The 22,306-nt window shown below is 24.9% G+C and overlaps 1 protein-coding gene across 2 annotated transcripts; it reads right to left on the minus strand.

Annotated features, from left to right (window-relative positions):
* Positions 1-2,783: 2,783 nt before the first annotated feature.
* On the minus strand, positions 2,784-22,074 carry LOC113550351 (protein crumbs). 2 transcript variants are annotated; one of them, XM_026952107.1, is made up of 38 exons: positions 21,727-22,074; positions 19,009-19,367; positions 18,729-18,915; positions 17,955-18,080; positions 17,785-17,886; positions 17,596-17,712; positions 17,394-17,511; positions 17,182-17,320; positions 16,898-17,108; positions 15,123-15,242; positions 14,662-14,870; positions 14,068-14,236; positions 12,929-13,162; positions 12,628-12,864; positions 12,485-12,565; positions 12,273-12,422; positions 12,064-12,212; positions 11,913-11,994; positions 11,726-11,839; positions 11,501-11,660; positions 10,505-10,690; positions 10,215-10,434; positions 9,902-10,144; positions 9,620-9,832; positions 9,371-9,548; positions 8,967-9,277; positions 8,572-8,844; positions 6,607-7,128; positions 6,302-6,527; positions 5,833-5,996; positions 5,599-5,774; positions 5,364-5,537; positions 4,490-4,677; positions 4,292-4,407; positions 4,056-4,212; positions 3,830-3,993; positions 3,660-3,764; positions 2,784-3,125 (listed from the first exon to the last, which is right to left on the minus strand). In XM_026952107.1, exons 1-38 carry the CDS (start codon positions 21,746-21,748, stop codon positions 2,904-2,906), a joined length of 6,924 nt encoding a protein of 2,307 aa, XP_026807908.1. In that variant the 5' UTR covers positions 21,749-22,074; the 3' UTR covers positions 2,784-2,903. The 2 variants fall into 2 exon arrangements, with proteins under 2 accessions (XP_026807908.1, XP_026807909.1); XM_026952108.1 differs by lacking the exons at positions 14,068-14,236; positions 14,662-14,870.
* Positions 22,075-22,306: the final 232 nt, after the last annotated feature.

A 22,306-nucleotide genomic window follows, 5' to 3' on the forward strand; every position in this document is an offset into this window, starting at 1 on the left:
CACCTACATACAAATTTTATAATTTTATTGTAACATTTATTATAAAAAATGTATATAAAAACTTCAAAATTATTTATTTAACGGCGTATAATACACAACTTTTTATCGTTGTCGTTATAAAATATTAAAATATAGCTAAATCATTTTAATTTTATTACAAATTTACAATACAAAATTCATACATGAAGCTTATAATTATGTTCACATAACACATACCTATCGGATATCCTGATTAGGAATTATGTTTTACATTTTATAATTTTTACTAATAAATAACCTTAAATTTCTTGAAAAAAGTCCCCCCCAATTTACGCCTATGGGAATGTTGTAAAATCGGACTAAGAATTTTTACATGCAAACATATTTTATGGTAGGTTTATTTACATCTTTATTATTAGTTAGAATAATACAATCTATTAATGGTTGTCTTAGAATTTGCATACCTACCTATTATGAGCTAACATTCTAACAATTAATAATCATCGTTAGTTGTTACGGTTTGCAGGTATGCCTCGAATAAAGAAATAGAATAAAATAATTGACGCGATGTAATAACGTATGTAGATAGAAATAGAATACAGCTTTATTATTCTGGTTTTTATATTGCCATAATTTATTTTATATCTTGACTACATATCATTTCATTTTTTACTGTATACAATTAGGCTAATAGTTTCAAAGTCATAGAGTCTTGCTGTTTCGTGGAATGCATTTGGCTAGCATTACTAGTAAACAAGAAAATTGAAACTTAGGGATCAATTGGAGGATTTCGGTAAGAACACACTCTACAGAATTATATAATAATATACTCAGACATATATGAAATTTTATCTATCCTATGATGTACATTATACACCCACTCACGGGGTTGATTAGTCCTATATGGTATTAATTATTTAGGTTACGTTAAAAATCCTTATTTTCTGATCTAGCAAAGAAGGGCTCGTTCGTTTGGTTAAGCAACGACCGAAAATTTTGGTATAAAAATTGGCATGCAGGCTAACCAAACAGTAAATCAAGCAAAGATTACATTGAGTATTGGTATAAGGAAACTGAAAGTTTGAGATTTGCAAAAAAGATTTCTATATTTTATATGTGAATTTGATTGTTATAAAAAAATATTTATTTTACACAAAAATTATATGCACTAGTCGTTAATGATTGTAAAAAAAAAAGAAAAAGCGATTTTAAAATATGAATATTACTTTATAATTTGTCCAATCAATACAAAATATTATTAAATACAATGTATTTAAAAAATATTTCAAGAATATAAAGTAATTATAATTTGATGAAAATTATTGTGTTTAATCGATTATATATAATGGCATATAATACTGATATAAAAATATACAATGGGTACAAACTGCACTTTTATAGCAAGTGTAGTTTTACAAAAAAAAGTTACAAACACTTACCACCAAATATTTTGTTTTAAGTCCATTCAAATATAACATATTAAATATGTAACACATAACTTTCAAACAGATTTAATTTTGTTCAACACTATCAAATAAGATTACAAAAGTCAGAAAATATAACAAAATACTAAATAGTAAACACATTTCATATTAATCTTTAAAAGTTACTGAATGTTAAAGACCCATAATTATTTTTAACACTAGAATCTTTTATATATATATGTATGTGCATCAAAAAATTAAATCTGTTCAAAAAATGTAAGTGATATTACACAATTACTGTGGACGGAATAATTAGACCCTAAAAAATATAATTAGATACAGTGTATAGTTTTACGGTACATATCACAAAAATTAAGATAATTATTAGTATTGAGTAAGCATATAACATAATGTAAAAAAAAAAATTACGGGCATACTTACTTTTTATAAAAAAAAAATACCATTTACTATTGAACACCATAAAAATAAAATTTCAGTTAAGACACAATTTAATATTTTATGATGCCCAATAAATTGGGTTGCTTTATACTTTATGTTTCTTACAATAAATAGGATGAAAATTAAACAATAAAATAAAAATTAATTACAATCATTTTTTAAAAGAGAGCTGGAAATGTTTGTTCAAAAATTATCATACAAATTAATATTTATGAAAGCAATTACCTGATAAACTATAATTAAAAAAATATTATAAAATAAAATAGCTTAAAATCAATCTTTCATAGTTGAAATACAAATTGTAAATAAATACACCATCTACTTAATAATTAGCTATTCAATTCAAATACATCTAATATAAAAATAATATTTAGTAGTGCATAATAATAATAAAAAAAAAATTACAAAAACCAGTAAGTATTTTGTTCCAATTTTTGAAGTTAAAATAATTAAAATATAATTATTATTATACATAATATATATAAATGTTTTGGATCTTATTTTAAAACATTTTTGATAAATATACTTTTATTTTAAAAAGTCTTAATTTAAAGTACAACATTATTATATAACAGACTTATTTTTAAAAATACTATGCAAAATTATCAAACTATATTTTGTTAAATTGAAAATATATTTTAATATTTCATTAATGGTTTTGGAACAAATTGAAATATTTTAAATATAATACTTATAACTATAACTATTAAAAATCATTAACAATTGTTTATAAGAATTGTTATTAAAAAAAATTTGTGTTATTAAATAAGTACAAAAAAACATCATTAAATTAAGTTGGATGATAATCAAATAATTTGTTTTACATACATAAGTAAAAACAGAATACTGGAAAATTATAATTTAAATAAAAATCATAAAATGTATGATAAATTAAATGAAGTGTACAAAATGGCCGCTAAACAAAAATAAGGAGATCATTAATATAGTTAAAATAAAATTGATAAAACTGTTAAAATGTATAAAATATTATAACTTATTGAATAATTGTTCTTAAAATAGTTTAAAAACTAAAAATTATAATTAGATAAGTCGTTCTTCCGGTGGTGGTTTCAGTACATTGTCTAATTCAACTCTAGGATTGCAATACTCTTGACAGCTTGGGCTATAAGTACCTCGTGTAGCTCTTTTTTTTCGCGCCATCATTAATAGTACAAGCAAACTGCCCATACCACCAATAAGTAGAATAAGTAATATTGGGCCAACAATTAATGCTATATCTGCATAGTTGTGAATGATAGGCAGCTAGAATAATAAAATGTTAATGATAAATCACATAAATTTAAAAAATAATGACAACATTAAGTTTAAATAAATAATATGTAATAAGTATTTTCTTTAAATACTATCAAAGAGACATCAGATAGTAATTGTTTAGACTTTCAGTTTGTACAACATAACTAACATTAAGTATAAATATATTAAAATTTAAAGCAATTATTATCTTGAACTAAAATAATTCTACATTGAGTAATTCATACTATATTATCAGGTTTTATGGAAGACGAAACACATATGAAGTATTTTGACTATTTTGAGTTATGCTTCACATAACAGAAATACAATTTTTCGTAATAGTAATTAAAAGTAAATAAATTAAAATAAATTGAACCTATTTGTAAATTAGATGTTACTATACATTGACATTTTTAAGTATCGATAACATTTCATAATTCAAACTTCATAATTTACCAATTTTAAAAAATGTTAATTTTTATATATAACAAAAGTATTATTTCATAATGTATAATATTAATAAAATAATTTAATATAATTTACCTCAGTACAATTTTGTCCAACATAACCATTGGCACATTGACATTCATAGACTATTACATCAGTACAATGTTCTTGGCAAAAACCTCCATTATTACAAGGATTTTCCTAATAATTGGTATTAAACATTAATAATAGCATAATTAAATACAAAAAAATTAAAGTAAACTTACTGGTAAACAAGGATTATTCAAATCACAAAGATGACCACAATAATCTTTTTCACATTTACAGATGAAAGAACCCGGTATGTTCTTGCATTCTCCACGGTGTCCACATTGTATATTAAGATCAAAACATTCATCAATATCAATACTGCAGTCATCACCCGTATATCCTAAAAAATAAATTAAAAAATTAAAGAATATAATTTAATAATGTTTTTTTAAATTAATTTACCAGTATCTGTACAATTACAAGTGAATTCATTAATACCATCAATACATTGACCACCGTGCTGACATTTTTGTTGATTGCCATTATCCAAACAATCATCAATATTTTGCTCACAAAGATGGCCTTTAAAACCCAATGGACATTCACAGAAAGGAGATTCCTGTTAATTTATTTTATATTATTTATTCATTCTGATATAATTTTAAAATAACCATCATATAAAGACAAAATATTAATACCTCTTTTTTACATATACCATTATTCTGACACTCATTAATATCACAGAATGCTGTGTCACAAGTTGAGCCTGAAAATCCCTCTAAACATGAGCAGGTATAATTATTACCAAATTGATCTATAACATAACAAAATTATACAAATTAAACTTTAACATTAAAAAAAAGTAAAAGCAATCTTTTAATTATTTTATAAAATACCTGGAGTTTTAAAACAATCGGCACCGTTTTTACATGGTAGATTATCACAAGTAATAAGTTTTAACTGTTCACATGTTGCTCCTTCATAGTCATCTGTACAATTACATTCAAATTTACCTAATTGATCGATACATATACCATTGTGATGACATGGGCTGGATTCACATTCATTGATATCAATTTCACAGCTAAAACATAATAGTTAATGCCATGAAGATATATAATACTTCCTATAATAAGGAGAACAAACTCTTTATATTGAAAATATCCCAAAAATTGTATATCTAGATATTATGTACATTCAAAATGTTATTATTAGGCAAAGCTGGGCACTAACTAGTTAGAGACTTAACTAATTAGTTTTAATGCATATCAACTTTGTAACTTAACTAGTGTAATTTAATGTGTAAAATATTCTAATCTAACTTGTTAAAACCAATAAGTAATTAGTTATTCTTGTAGTTTTTTTTCAGATAATAATGTATTAATAAATATGATTATTATAGAGTATTTTCAATTTTCAATTTTATGACAAAAATATTTTTTATCATTATTTATTATCAATTCTTTACATTAGTATTTCTGCTATACTTAATAACTAAGAGTTTATGATAATGGTAAATATATAATTAATACAAATATTTAAATAATTTTTTTCTTATTCTTTTTTTCCCTGATATAAATAGAATAAGTGTAGTGGTTTCATAATGTGTAAATAAATAGGCATAATAAAAAATAAATAAAATGTACATGAGTGCATAATTTTACAAACTATTAAACACAACCAGAAACCATTATAGTTCTTAATCAAGTCTTTATGGTTAATAGTTATACACCAACTTTAAATGGCTGTTATAAAAAATAGTTTACTTACAATGTGCCTGTCCAACCAGCATTACAATGGCATGTATAATTGGCAATTCCATCAATGCACTCTGCTTCATTTTTACATTGATTAGACAAGCATTCATTAATATTTACAGAGCAATCATCAGCTTCGTACCCAGGTTGACATTCACAAACATAAGACTCAGTAGCTTTTTTACATCTGAAAAAATAAAAAATAGAAAATAACAAATAGAAAATATATACTGTTTTTACATTTTTACCTTCCATTATTTTTACATTCAGAATCATAGCAAAGTAAACAATCTAAATCAAAATGTTCAGTGATAGAATTATGTGATAACATCACAAAATGATCAGTTTGATTGTTGGTATTAAGTTGAGATACTGTAAAATAAGGTAACAACAAACCACCAATTCTTATTTCCCCAAGACAACCCTACAAATGTAAACACAATATATTAACAAATTTTTACATATATATTTAAATTAAATACTTTATAAAAGCCCCCTGCTGAAGATACATCATGTTGCATTGCATCTTCAAAATTTAATCTTGAGTCAGAATCAATCATATCTAATGAATTTGTATCTGCATCAGTCAAATATGTTGCTTGTTCAACATTATTTCCTATTATATCATGATAGCGTTCTCCTCTTCCTGTTGAAACAAATTCATAATTGTTATAAAAATGTTATACACGCATAACATTATTCAAATAAGAGTTAATGATTAAGGTACAAAAGAAAATTTAAAATTGTCTAGTAGCACCGGATAATGAGAATTTTTGTATTCCACTAATAACTTTGATTGTTACAAAGCTTATTAAATTGTTAAGAAACTGAACATCGTTAATTTTGAAGCAATTTATTTTTATATAAATTGATAGTCTAACGTAAGTTGTAATAAAATTTTTTATTGGTTTGTCAGTCCCAAAATATAGTACTCTAATATCAAGCATTTACCTATAAGAATGGGATTTGATGTAATTAATTCAATCCAGTTAGATAATGAGAAATTTCCAGCAATAAGAAACTGATTTGTGTCATCTATCGCTCCAACCAAACCACCTTGAATTTTATTATCAGCTAATTTGAAAATAATGGTAGTCCACTCGGAATCTAAATGATCTTTATGCACATGTTTCGTACTAATGGAACTTTCTTTTTCCAATTTCCATGAAATAATAAACTAGAAAATAATAAAATACTTTAAATTGTAAAACACAAAATAATATTATTAATAATTATATCTTATTAAATTGTAATACCCGATCTTTATAAGCAATCATTGTGAAGAATATAAATTCAGAATCACTGCTTTTTTTCTTGTTGGAAACATACATGATTGTTCCACCAGTTTTAGTTCGATAACTGACTTCAATATGAGTTAATGGAATAACCTGTTGTCCTTTAATAAAGCTATATTGTAAGAATGGCTCAGTAGTATTTCGACTATCTAATGTAATATTGGCAACGCATTCATATCCATGATTTAAATTTCGGCATTCACTGCCCAAAGGACAATCTTGAAGTTGGCAAAATTCCATTTCTTGACACTGTTTTCCTTTATAACCCAATGGGCATTTACAAGTAAAATCATTCCAGGTTACTGAACATACTCCATCATTATGGCAAGGATCTGAACGGCATGTATTATCGGACAAAACGCCTTGTGAAATTTCATCTGGATTAAATGATACAGTACCAAATGCTTTTGGTACAACTAAATCTTTATTTTGAATTCCCAATGGATAAAACTCAACAACCATTGTTTGAGATCCATTGCTTATCTATAAATTATAAATATTAAATAAAAATCATATTTATAAGCTAAGGTTTGATCAAAATTTAATTTTGTAATAATCTGTACACAATAAAACAGATAATCCTATTTAAGTAGAATAAAAATAATTTCACGATTAAATAATTTTATAGTTTATATAAATAATTAGAAATGTTTACACGTTGTTAAATATTATAAACTCAATAACTGTTGAATATAAGAAGAGATCTGGGTAGCAACCAGTTTATTCGGGCTATGATCAGGCAACTCTTATTTGACACTCGCAATGAGTCAAAATAGGGCTGATGGTATTAAAATTATATATTTATACGTTTTACGTTATATTGTTTAGACAATATTTCACGGTATACCGTAAATCAGCCCTAAGTAAACCTGTGTTGTATTTATTCAACTAAGCTAATGAGATTATGTAAATTATACTGATATAAAAATTAATTAATATTTATTAATATTCACAAATCAATATTATTTATATTATTATAATTTTCAAATAAATTGGTTGGGGTGGGAGGGGGGACAACTTCATACATACTTCAATATTATATAAAGTTTAAACTATTTAAGTTTGTAATACAGGGATAACTGAACAAGCCTTAAGGGTGATTTTTGTATAAAAGTTTTCTAATGAAACATAGATTTATTTTTAATCAAAAAATGATAAAATTTAAATAAATAATGATAATATTGTATTATAATAACTAGTTTGAATAATTACGTTTGAAATATGATGTTTATATGCAGCTAAAATTGATGAAATATTCCTAAAAATATTCTTAATATTCTCAAAATATTCTGAAAAATATTGATAATACTAACTAATAAGTAAAAAAAAAAAAAGGCAATATGATTATTGATTATGGTTATGAATTTATAATTTATCATTATTTGTATAATTATATTTTATGCTACATTATTGTCTTATATATGCTGAATATCCCTTAATATAACCCAATATTACGGAAATATGCTAAAATATTCTATAATATGTACAAGTCAAAATATGCACTAATATGCAAAAAAAACTTTTTTGGACATATTCTACAGGTTATGAAATACAAACATTTCTTACTCCCATCAAACAGCATACGCTTGTTAATAATATTTTTTTGCATTAAAATCTGGGCTCTAATAATAACTATACTAAAATATCATTTTATCATTTTTAGTATTCATATTGATATTATGATAAACAAATCAAACATAAACATAAAAAAATATTACAACTACATGTCTTTGTGCAGAGTAAAAATGTTAATTGATTAAACATTATTTTTAACATATTTTAATCATTTTAAATTTTAAATTTATTTTTAATCTAATAATGACATAAATAGAAGTTAAATAAAATCCCATAACTTTTCCGCTACCCAAAAAAATATTATAACATAGTTTAAAATTAGTGGGGTAATAGTTTACTGTATATTATTACCTGTACATCTTGAATTATTCCTTTAAAATGAGGTATTCCTTCAAACTTGTCAGCTGTTGTTTGACGAATATGTCTTTCTATTGTATTAGGACGAGGTAAAATATTATCCATAACAACTAATGGGTCTGATAAATCACGTCTTGATGGTTTAGAAGACGGAAAACCTCCCAAGTATAAAACTTGGACATCTAGTTGACCTGTTGCACTAATAGTCTTTCTAAAATATTCTGTTCCATTAATTTTTACTTGAACTAATGTTATATTACGAACAACCTAAATAAATATATTTACATACATAAATTATTTGTAATTAATTAAATTTATCATTTTGAATTTACTTAATAAGGATATTAAGTAAAATAAATAAGTCTGTGACTTTAAAATCATAGGTTTACTTGTATTAAATGGTCATGTCCATCATCTAGTTTTACACCTCCAACAGTGTATGATTCAGGAGTGGCATTAAATTGTATTCTAACTAGTAATTCACCACCTTCAAGTTCAGCTGCAATATGAGTTTCTTCAGAAAATGTAACCATTCCTGGCATAGATCCTAAATAAAATATAGCCCCTCGGGTTTGACGTGTTCGAATAAACATTGAAATATCCACAATATTTCTAACAGCTCGTTTGGCAACAGCAAATACATTTACTGTGACAAGACCATTAGTGATATTTTCATGACCAAATGTGGCAGCTGGGAAACCTGTTTCACAAAATGAAATAAGTTTATATATTGTAACTAAGTATTTTAATTTTGCTTCTGTTAAGTACAAAAAAAAAAAAAATTAAATCTTACTGTATTGACAAGTATTTCCAAGATAAGGTCTTTCACATGTACAACTGAATGTTTTCCATAAATCAGTACAATGACCACTATTGTGACATGGATTGGGAAAGCATTGGTCATTCCTTTGGCAACCAATATCAACATTAGTTAAACCTATTGTTGAACCTACTTTATCATCAGGTAAAACCTAAAAAAATATTTAGTCATAAGTATTCGAGATTTTATATTTTTATTCAAAATATTATTTTGTTTTCTAACCCATTGTCCGTTTATAAGAAGATTCTCGATACAACCAATAAAGAATGGGGGTCCATGAGGTAAAAGCCTCAAATTTGAAATAGTTCCACCAACATATGTAGTAGGGAAACTAGTATGCGTAGGGTTAGCTCCTTCATTCAAGTTAATAGGGTAAATAGTTTGTTCCTCGTTGGCAGACAATACTAGATGTGATGAATTAATAGCAACAAAAACCTGACAATAAAAAAAATTAGTTTAAAATATTGATTTTTATTATTAAGTATTTAGAATGGGATAGTTTACCTTTTGCCATTGGCTGTTGTTAAGTTCAGAACCAATAAACACTCCTTCCCATTTATTTAACAAACTTGAATGCAAATTCAAACGACCTTTAACCAATTCTAATATGTAAAATGTTGATCCACCACCAATTGCTAAAAGACCACTTGGTAATGTCGTTTTAAATCTAAATGATATGTCATAGCCTTCATCTCTAGTGGTATTGACCACAATACGAGACTCACCATTTAGTGACATAGTAGTCGTCTAAAACACAATTATTATTGAAATTAAAAAATTGGTGTATCTATTTTTTATAATTATTTATTTAACTAACCTTATCACATATATGTCCATGAAATCCATATGGACAAGTACAATTATAGCGATGTTCAGTCTCATCAAACAAATATGGTCTACAAGTACCATTGTTTAAACATGGTTGTGGACCCTGGCATCCAAATAATTCTACAGAACAATTTTTACCACCATATTTCGGTATACAATCACAATAGTAACCAGCTCGACGATCCATGCAAGTTCCGTGATCACAAGGTCTGTAAATAAAAATGTTAATTCAACAAAATTCAAATAATTCATTAAATATAAATTATTTTTAAATCATACTTAAATCTTTCACATTCATTAATTTCAATTTCACAATATACGCCTTCATAACCATCTTCACATGAGCATGTATAACCACCGATTCTATTTTCACAAACACCCCAATGGCATGGGTTGCTTTCACATTCATTAATATCAATTTCACACTTAATGCCTGTTGTACCAGGTAAACATAAACATTCAAATCTGAAATATTTATTGGAATCATAAGTATATTATGCATTATACAATCATATGTGTTGTTTCTGTCTTACTAACGTACATTATAGCAAATTAGCATTCAGCAGAGCACATTTTGTGATGTTAGCTTTAATATTAGAGCAAATTTACCTATTATCAAATTTAAAGGTAAGAATATTATCTAGAAAATGACATATGCTTTAATTGATATTATAATTTTAAAGTTATGTAAAATATTAAAACTTTAAAATGATCATAACTCACTTTAAAATTATAATATCAATAAAAGCATATTCCATTTTTTTTATAATATTCTTACCTTTAAATTTGATAATAGCTAAATTTACTCTAATATTAAAGCTAACATCACAAAATGTGTTTTGCTGGACGCAAATTTGTTATGATATACATAAGTAAGACAGAGACAACACATACGTGTATGGCGTCCTCTTAATAATAAATGGTATTATTTATTATAGACTATTATAATCACTGCTTACAAAAAAAATCAACTTTTAGACATCACAATATAATAATGAAACTTAAAAATCTTTAATTATAAACAAATTATGATTCTGAAATATGTTTGGAATTGGAACGAAATAACAAATAAAATTAAACAATTATTATATTTTCTATTATGTTTGTAGCGAATTAGTTAATATTTAAACAAATGTAGTGAGGTTTATTGTTTAAGAAAATAGGTAAAAATAAAATAACTATAAATACATAAGATAAACAAAAACTATTTACAATCAACTGTTTTGTATATATTATAAAAAATATTGTAAAAATATCTTCTTAAATTGTATTTACCCATTAGCTGTAGCATAATTGAATTCTTGTTGAAATATAGCTGATAAGTTATTGTTATCTTTTTGATTGTATAAGGATACATTAGAATGTTCAAGACACGTGCCCCCAAATTGGCAAGGATTACTTTCACAATCATTTATATCAACTTCACAATTTTTTCCTAATACAAATATTTGTTAAATATAATAATCAAAATTAACATACTTAATAATAATTTACTATTACCTGTATAACCAGCATAACACTTGCAAGAATAGTCTTTTACTCCATCTATACATGTGCCATTATTCTCGCATGGGTTATGTACACAATCATTTATATTCAACTCACAATGATTTCCTACAATAAAAAAATGTAAACACTATTGACTATAGCATAATAATATTTATTTATTAATAATAATTGTACATGCCTTCAAATCCTGTATTTGTACAATTACAATCATAACTGTTAAGTTTGTCAATACATAAGCCCATATTCTGACACGGAGAAGACTATAACCATACGTTTATTTTAATTAAAACATCTATTTTATTTTATTATTACAATATATATATACTAACTTCACAGTCATCAATATCTGTTTCGCAGAGTTTTCCTGTTAAGCCAATTGGACACGAGCATGTAAAAGATGCAATATTGTCAATACAAGTAGCACCATTTAAACAAGGATTCGAGTTACATTCATCGACATCAATACTACAAACTTTACCTAAAATAAAAAATATATCATTACAATATATATTTTTATTTAAATGTAATCAATACACACCAGTATATCCAGGAGGGCAAATACAATTAAAACCATTAATTTTATTCTCACATGTAGCACCATTATAACAAGGTTGTGACAAACATTCATCAAAATCTACATCACAATTGTCACCAGAAAATCCTGGACGGCAAAAACATTGATAACTCCCTAAATAATTCAAACATAATATTATATAAACATTAAATTTACAAAAAAAATATTTAACAAACCATTAGTATTAACACAAATTCCATAGTTGCATACTTCTTTGTTGACTTCACATTCGTTTATATCTTGATCACAATTGATACCTAAATATATATGTAATAAAAATAAAAATGTCTAATATTTAAGTATTTATTATGTATTTCACCTGTAAAACCAGTCATGCAGCGACAAATATAACCATCTGGGCTCTCTATACAAGTAGAATTGTTTTTACAAACACGATCTCGACAATCATTTAATAACTTTGAACAATTTTCTCCTGTATATCCTTCAGGACATTTGCACTCATAAGTATTAATACCATCAATGCAAATTTTTCCAATTGGACAAGTTCCCATTAAACATTCATTGATATTTACTTCACAATTTTTACCTTCAAACCCTAAAATAAAATATTTAAAAGAATTAATAACTTAAAAGTTAAAGATAATTTGAAAGTATTTTACCTGGAGAACACTTGCAATAATAATCTTTAAGTGAAGAAGTTTTATGTAAACAAGTACCATTGTTCAAACAAGGGCTAGGATTTTTAGTACAAGCATCAAATGGTAATTGACAGTAAGCACCCATATAATTATCGGTACAATTACATCGAAAACCATTGATAAGATCATGACATATTCCACCGTTTAAACATGGTTTGGACATACATTCATCAATATCTATTTGACATGTCTGTCCTATAATATTTTAATTTCATAATATAATATAATATAGTAGTATATATATATAATTTTAATATAGTATTAAAATGTGTATAATATCTAAAAATAATAGAATAGTATATTTTTAAACTGAATTAATACTCTAATTAACATAAGAAGTATTTTCAGCAATGACTAATTTTTGTCTGAGGGTGCACAAGCTAAAAAACTAGGGTTACTTCTTTAGTTAAATAAAGTATAGTTAGAAAATTATTTAAAATTAGCATTATTTATTTTTTAAATTAAATAATTAATAATAATTACAATATTTTTAAACTAACTTATATACTTAATTTATACATTATGTATATTGTATAAATATTATATGTATAATATTTATCTTATAATAATTAATAATGATTTTTATTAAACACAAATATCTGTAGTTGTTCACTTAAATGATATAATAATCAACTTAAAATAAAATGATAATAAATTATGTGCACAACATTTTCTGAAAGAATATGAGTGCATAATTATTAATTTTATTATATCCTAACAGTACAGCACCCACCTTCACCGAAATACTAAATACGTGCAACCCTTACATCACATAAGTTAAATGATTGTTATATTCATATTCTTTCGTAAAATACAGTATAGATGAATGGTTTTAAAATATTGCTATACATAATGAGAACTATTTCCAATATTAAGAGAGGAAAATATTATAGGATATGTGTCATATTTTTATTCCATTGCAACAATATTTGGCATAATTTAACTTTAATTGTAACAATATAATATTATTTGATTCAATGATTCAATTAATATCTATTTCTTACATTTCATAAAATAATAAAACAACTAGATCATTATTTTTATATAAATATTATATTTAAAAAAAGCCAAAGTATTTTTAATAGAATTTTTATTATTACCAGTAAAACCTGGGGGACATTCACAATGGAAACTATCAGCTTGTCCTGCTAATAGAATGCAAGTCCCACCATGAGCACAAGTGTTTGGATTGCAAGCATGACCAGGATCACGTTGATTACATTGTTGCCCAGACCAACCAGGTTCACATTCACAATAGTACCCACCAGCCTACAAGTGATAAAATAATGTTGGTGATACCATAAACGTGTAAAGTGCTGTGATTTTTTTTTTTAAAAAAAGCATACAAATATGTTTAAAAGTAGTTATGGCTATCATATATTTAAAGTATTGCTAAATAACATAATAAATACCGATAAAAGAACATTACACAAGATTTATTATTTTATTAATCAATTATATTCTATTCTTCCATATTTAACATATATACCAACGTACAAGAAAGTACCAAAGCACTACAAGATCTATGATATATTTATCTGATAATATGAAAATTTTTAAAACCAATCTTAAGATCTTAATACTTAAATTAAAAATGTTGGTAAACTATACTTTAACTAAATGATAGCCGTTTCTGCATAAAAAAGAATAAGTTTTTCATTATAAAAGTGTACTGTTAACAAAAATAAACTCACATAATCATGACAAGACACAAAATGCTGACAAGGATCAGCATTACATTTCATAGTCATTTCACAATTTCGACCAGTAAAACCAGCAGGGCATTTACATTCATAATTAGATCCTTGGGATATACATGTGCCAGAATTCAGACAAGGCATGAGCACACAAACATCATCAGCATGCGAACGAGCCACTATATTACCATGCTCACAAAAAGCGCCTGTAATAATATTGTCTCAAAACTATACCCATGCAAATTGTGCAATAATTAACTACTATTTATTTTTAAAACTTCTAATATTAACAAGTGACAATAAACATTTTCAAGTCTTTGATTAAAATTAACTAACAAATATATTATTATATACATATATTAAAATCATAAATTAATTGGATAATAAATTCCTAAAATAACTACCTATTCTAGAAAAAAACAATTTTTTTTATCTTTTTATGTATATAAAATAAATACCTGTATATCCTGATGTACATGAACAATTAAACTGCCCATTGGGCAATAAGCCACATGAACCTCCATTTTGACAAGGATGGCTACTACAAACTGTTATTTCAGTACAATTAGGAGGAACACCTAATAATCAATTGACAAGTAAATTAATTAATATGCGATTATATAAATAAAGAAGTATTAATTTATTTTTTTTAAATATAAATTATTTTTCAATTAATATAATGGCTATTTTCAAATTGAACTTAAAATAAATTAACCAGCCATTCATAAGTTTTTGTGTGCTTTAAACATTTAAATATATATATTTTTTTTTAATATACATGGTATTATTGTATTAAATAGTATACACTTACATACACTTACATAATTTAATTTAAACATGACAATAATAAAATATTATTGTTGTTATTTAATATAATATGTAAATGAGTAGTACTAGTATATAACAACAAAAACATTAAAATGGATGATTATTTTATCAAATAACACTCATTATTTCAAAATTTAGTAACATATTTAAAAATATTTTCATTACATAATTTCCAGTAAAAATAAAACAACAGCTTTTTTTTAAATTATTATTTTATTACTATAATTGTTTAAGTTTTTTAATTTTTTGGATGATAATACACATTTTTAATTTCATATTCTGAACCAGAATAATTTTTAGAGTATTTCAATACATACAAATCGAAATTCAGAGAAATAGTTGATTGTAATAATTATTCAAAGTTTAGGTGAGTTATTTGCAACAACTCAATGAAAAAAATTGTTTTAAATGCTTTACTAAAAATCTGTAACATTTAAATACAATACATACTCTCCCCTCAGACAAAAAATGGGTTATATGAAGTCATTTGGGGAAGCATTTGAAACAACTCTGTAAAAAAAGTGTTGTAAGAAACTTGTTACATAGAAAAGGCCTGTTCTTTTATATATATATATATTTATACAAGGATAAACTATTAATCCAAATTTTGATTTAAATGAATACCTCAACAAATATTCTGCTTTAGAACATGAAATTAAAAATGTATATTTTAATACAAAAAAGTAAAACTTAAAAAATATAATATTTTTTTTTTCAAATGTTGATTTATTTTGACTGAAAATTATGTAAAATATTAATAGATTTTTAAATAATGAGTATTGTTTAATAAAAGAATCGCTCTATATATTAATGATAAAATAAATATAAATACTAAAAAACTATAGGTTAAATGATTAATAATTTGATCGAACTGTTAATACCAAAAATAAGAATAGAACAACTACGATTGTTAAGTTCACAATGAAGTGTTTATAAAACATTTAATCACAATACCATAATATATCTTGGGACATACTTAACAAAACTATATATTATAATAATATTTACTCAGATGAGAGTAAAATAACAACTACACAGTGCTTACAAGTACAATATTGAAGCGGACCACTGTAAACGGTAGGATCATCATTTGACAACGTACCAATTTATAAATAATAATATGAAATTAATCATAATAATTAAAAAATATATAAAATAGATCAACATCTAACAAAACGTTATCAAACAATTGGATTAATTGTTAAAATATGAGACTACGAATATAGGTACAACTTTTTTTTATAAAATAAATTATATAAAGAATAGTTAAAGCTACAAAAATATATAATGTATTAAACATATACATATAATAAGTAATGTGAATTTTCATTCACAAACAAAAAATATATTAAAGAATAAAAATAATAAGTGGTAATAAGAATATAAAGATATAGTATTTATTTACCAGTATATCCTGATTTACAATGACATGAGTGTGACGCTATACCATCAACACAAATTGAGTTTGTTGGGCATACAGCAGTTTCACAATCGTCCACATCAATTTCACAATTTCTACCTACAAATCCTAGAGCGCATCGACATTCATATGTTCCAACTTGATCTCTACACTGACCACCATTTTGACAAGGATTTGATATACATTCATTTAAATCCTTTATAATTAATAAAAATGAAATTATATACTTTTACTACATTCAATATTAAAGATTAAAAGAAAATGTTTACTATTTCACAATTGATTCCTCCAAATCCCAATTGACACTGGCAAGTATAACTTCCATAGTTATCAAAACATACACCTTGATTAAAACATGGATTTATTTCACACTCATTAATATTTGTTTCACAATTTATTCCTTTATATCTAAATGCCCACAAATAAATATTAAATTAATAAATTAAAATATTAAATAAGAACATTTTTAATAAAAATTTACCCAGTTTTACTACATGCACATGTATAATTATTCACACCATCAACACATATACCTCCGTGTTGACAAGGACTTGACAAGCATTCATTAATATTTATTTCACAGTCATCTCCTTTAAATCCTATGGTAAAAAGAAAAAATTATAGTACATTATCAAATAATTTATAACCATTTTTTTATACAAAATTTATAAAAATTAATTTACCTGGTGCACAACTGCATTCATAACTTTTTCCTCCTGGTGTTAATTTACATGTACCATTATTTCTACATGGATTATTATCACAAACATGTGCAGATAATTCAATTTCACAAAATTTACCTAAACAATAATATTAAAATAAATAAATATGAACAATTAAAATAATATTAAAATAAATATCAAAAGTATCACCAGTAAATCCTGGGTCACAATGGCATATAAAATCTTCACCATATTTTATTTCTTCACACAGACCATGCATACAACGATTGTTATGTTTTGTACATGGGGATCCTGAAATACACTAGTTGTTAAATTGTAATTCATAAAATAGAATACTAAAAATAAAATATTAGATTTACCATTATCAATTTCACAATTATTTCCAGAGTACCTAGGTTGACAGATACAATGGTATTTATTTTGCCTAGGAACACATACTCCATGCATCATACAAGGAGCATGAGAACAATAATCAATACCGGTACCTACAAATTAATAGTTAATATTAAATACACACTAGGTAAATAAATTGGTACTTATTGGCGATTGTGATACAATTTTCCAGTACACTCAATTTTGTTATTACAGCTACAAACTACTGCAGATCAACACTATATTATGTTATTTTAAGACAATTTTGTTATTTACAAAACCAAATAATATAATTAGGTCCGTCCATCGACACTAAAAACATAAAGTATATATCAAAAAACCAATTTTCTGCAACACACATAAGTATTTTACACATTTCTAAAATAATATCAGTTTCCTACATAAAATTTGGTTTTGTGACCCATATAGGTATACTCATTTTTTCAGAATAGAATAGTCAATACTCTATGAAAAAGTGGCAACAAATTTAATTTTTATGAAAAGCCTTAGGTTTTTGTGGTAAAAATATACAAATAATTTATTGGCAGTCACACAAAGCTTTTATTTAATTTATGATTTAAATTTTGTTGGGTAGACCTACTTATATTATTTTATCTTAAATATTTCAAAATTGTATTAAGATAATATAATGCAGTATTAATCTATGGTAATTGTAATAACATAATGAGTTTACCAAAATATTGTATAAATAGTCATGGTAACCAATAAGTACTAAATCATTAAATATTAAATATACATACATGACTGACTGTTTAAAGGACAATGTCCCCAAACAACTTTATAAGCTTGATTTAAAGATGAATTAAAAATAAAATTTGGACCTTCTAACAAACAACCTTCAAAACCATCTCCTACTCTTAGCATAGATTGATCAGTTGTAATTTCAGAATTTAAAATTTCTGAATTAAATGTTGAATTTGCTATAACCTTAACAAAAATTAGATATATATTATATTTATGTATTTCAAATAATGTTAGATTACTTTAATTTTAAATACACATAAATAAATAGCTATTTACTTGTTGTAAGCCATCAACAGATATTGTTAATTCTCCAAGCTTATAAATCATATTAACATTATGCCAAGAATTATCAAAAAAATCCCCCTGGATTTTTGATTCAAAATGTTTGTTTTGGAGAAATGTAGTAAATAACAAGCCATCATGAAGAACATCTACTGAAATTCGAGTATATGGCAAGTCTTGTGTTTGAGAAAATATTTGTCCTCCAGAACATGTTCTAAAGCTAAATCCTATATGTTTGTTCAATGAAATGGGAGGAAATAAATTTAACCATGATGAGCTATTGAAATATCCTTCTCTATATGTGCCTCCAGGCCTCTGAGTATTTGTACATATCAAATGTACAAATACATTTACTGAAAATAAAACATATATTTTATTAATTCCATGTTACATTATAAAATATAAATGTAATATACATTTTTTTTAATATTATTTATTTATAAAAGACATTTACAATTTGTGTATACAAAATAATATAATAAGTAAACATGTTGACAATTTATTAGAGCACTAAAATTGAAAAACATGAAGGAAGAAAGCTTTATTATTGTACTATCATTGTACTATATTTCCCATTTTAATATTTTACTTATTGGGAATATCCTTAATATTTTTAGTTAATCAATTCATATACCTAGTGATGATAAACCTGTCATGTGTCAATCTATTGTATTATAGTACAAAAAATGAATGCCACTGGCTATAAATTCCACTTTGTATAACAACAATGAATGTAATTAATTTTATTGTAAATAAAATTAATAAAAATACTCTATTGACCTGACCATACATTTTTATATGAATAACTTCATGTTGTACATGGATTAAATTAATATTGTACCAAATACTAAGCTAACATTTTTACTCAATTAAATCACATTTACATATTTTTGAAAATCATTTAAGGTGAATTATCCACAATATAAACATAAAATAGTCAAAATATATCATCTATATTGAACAATGTTATGTTAGTAATGTATTATTCAATCTGAATGATTCCAGGTCCAGATTTAACTGGCGAGCAACTGAGAAAATCTTGATGGGCTATTATAAATCTGGGCTTGTAAAAAGAATGCACATTATAAATATATAAATAATGTTCCTTGTGAATTATGTACACAGTACATAGTATATACAATAAAGTTTAATTTACAAATTAAATATAAATTAATAATTTAATCAATATAATAGAAAAACAATTGGTGGTGAAAATGTATATGATAAACCACAGAATAATTCTAAAATGATATTTTAAATAAATATTTATAATGTTATATTTTATCACTAATCAATAACTAGTCTAGTCTTGAAAAAATATTTAATGAACACCTGGAGTTAAATGAAGATATTTTATGCTTAGTTTCACAATAATCCAAACATTTTTAAGAAAACAATTATTAATTCAAATCAAAAATAACTGTTGGACCTATTCACATTGAACTCTATTATTTTATCTTAAATAGCCAAAGTTAAAACAAATTGCTACCAGATTTCTGTAAAAATAAAAAAACTTAACTCCATGGAAGACCATAAAAATATCAACAAAGAAAAAAAGATTAGTTCTTATGTATAGTATACTTTAGAGTGTATTTCATAATTAGACATTAATTAAATTGCTGAAATGGATGTCTTAAACTTGAATTAAATAATAGATCATTGTAAACGATGCAAAACAATTTTGAGTAGTAACTATCTGTAACCCTATAATTCTAAAGACGTTTGATTATACATTTAAATTACTATTAGTAAATAATAATTTATTTTTCTAACAGTAATAAAGTAGGTTCAACTAAATTTTACAAATTAAAATTAGCATGTTTTACAATATTTTATAATAAAATAATTATTACTGCAGTAAAAAGAAATTTGATAAGAATAGATGCCGATTTTGAAAAGTCAACATCAGTAAAGCAACAAATAGATACTAGTGAAGAGGGATTTTAGAAGCGGTATAGAATTTTTATGGTTGAAGAAGGAAAGATTATTTTATATACTATTATGGTTTTTAATTTACCTTTAAATACTCTAAAACAGTGTGAATATGTTCATGATATTTATATCATAAGATAAATACAAATATTGTTAGATTACCATTAAACGTATAGCAAACAACAATAACTGCTATAATGAAAAGTTTCAACCTCCATTAAAAAATATTTTATTGAAATACAACTAAACAAATTAACGTAAAATTCTTTAGAATCTTTATAAAATATTAAACATTATAATAAGGTCTAACTATGTTTACAGATATAAAACTATAGTAAGTGAGTTAGATGTGATAGCTATGTAAAATATTAAATCTTTAAAATAAAAATACCAATAAAATCCTACAAATGTTTTATGATAGTAAGACAGAGACAACACAAAATTCATAACATATATAAGAATCATTATCGTAACAAACTAATATTTTTTAATATTATTAATATTTTTGTTCAATATAATTATAACCAATAGACACAAATGTATAGAAATAATACTCAAACACTCACAAGTACATTCAAAATTGAGTTTACTTAAAAACAAAGTAATTAAATCAGACTTTAACTGTTCAGAGATATTCAAAACCAATAAAAAGCATAAAGCATTCAATGATCATGGACACCATTTATTTTTCTTGGATATTTTGTACTTGGGTTTATCCACGGACTAAACACAATATACAAAAACCTCAAAAGTCTATGTCAGCCAATAGATACTACTCACCGATTAAAATAATGGACCGCATTGTATTTCTTCAATGTTTACATAGACGTAACATAGTTTGATCGTACACGACGTCCTATTAATTGTTGTTGTACGTGTCGCGGGAGTGTGTGTTACGGCTTTCAGATGTACAGCAACAGTGGAAGTTTCCCGGCACAAGCAAAAAATATTTTTTTAATGAAAAGAATACACGCATGCAACGTAGATATTATGTCGGTTAATTTCTCATATAGAAAAAAAACCTACTGCCATCAACAAAAATTACACACCACAACGGAAGTCGAAAAGTAATAACGTTATGAGTAAGTATGAGTGTATGACACCGTACTCTGTAATTATCAACTTGTGTTATTATAATAAGAATTAAGAATTAACAAATAGCGATAAACGAAAAAAGATAAACATTGGAATTTTGTTTTTGTTCGATTATCAAGGATATTAAAAAAAATCTCTTCTTAACTACAGTCTTTTAAAACCGTGTTTTTTTATATTTGACTGCGGTCACCTGTCTTATGATGGTCATCTTATCACTTGACGGACAAGTGTTCTGATAAATTATAAAGTATTCGTTGAATATCAG

Source organism: Rhopalosiphum maidis, chromosome 4 (genome assembly GCF_003676215.2).
Source record: "Rhopalosiphum maidis isolate BTI-1 chromosome 4, ASM367621v3, whole genome shotgun sequence".
NCBI classification, from domain to species: domain Eukaryota; kingdom Metazoa; phylum Arthropoda; class Insecta; order Hemiptera; family Aphididae; genus Rhopalosiphum; species Rhopalosiphum maidis.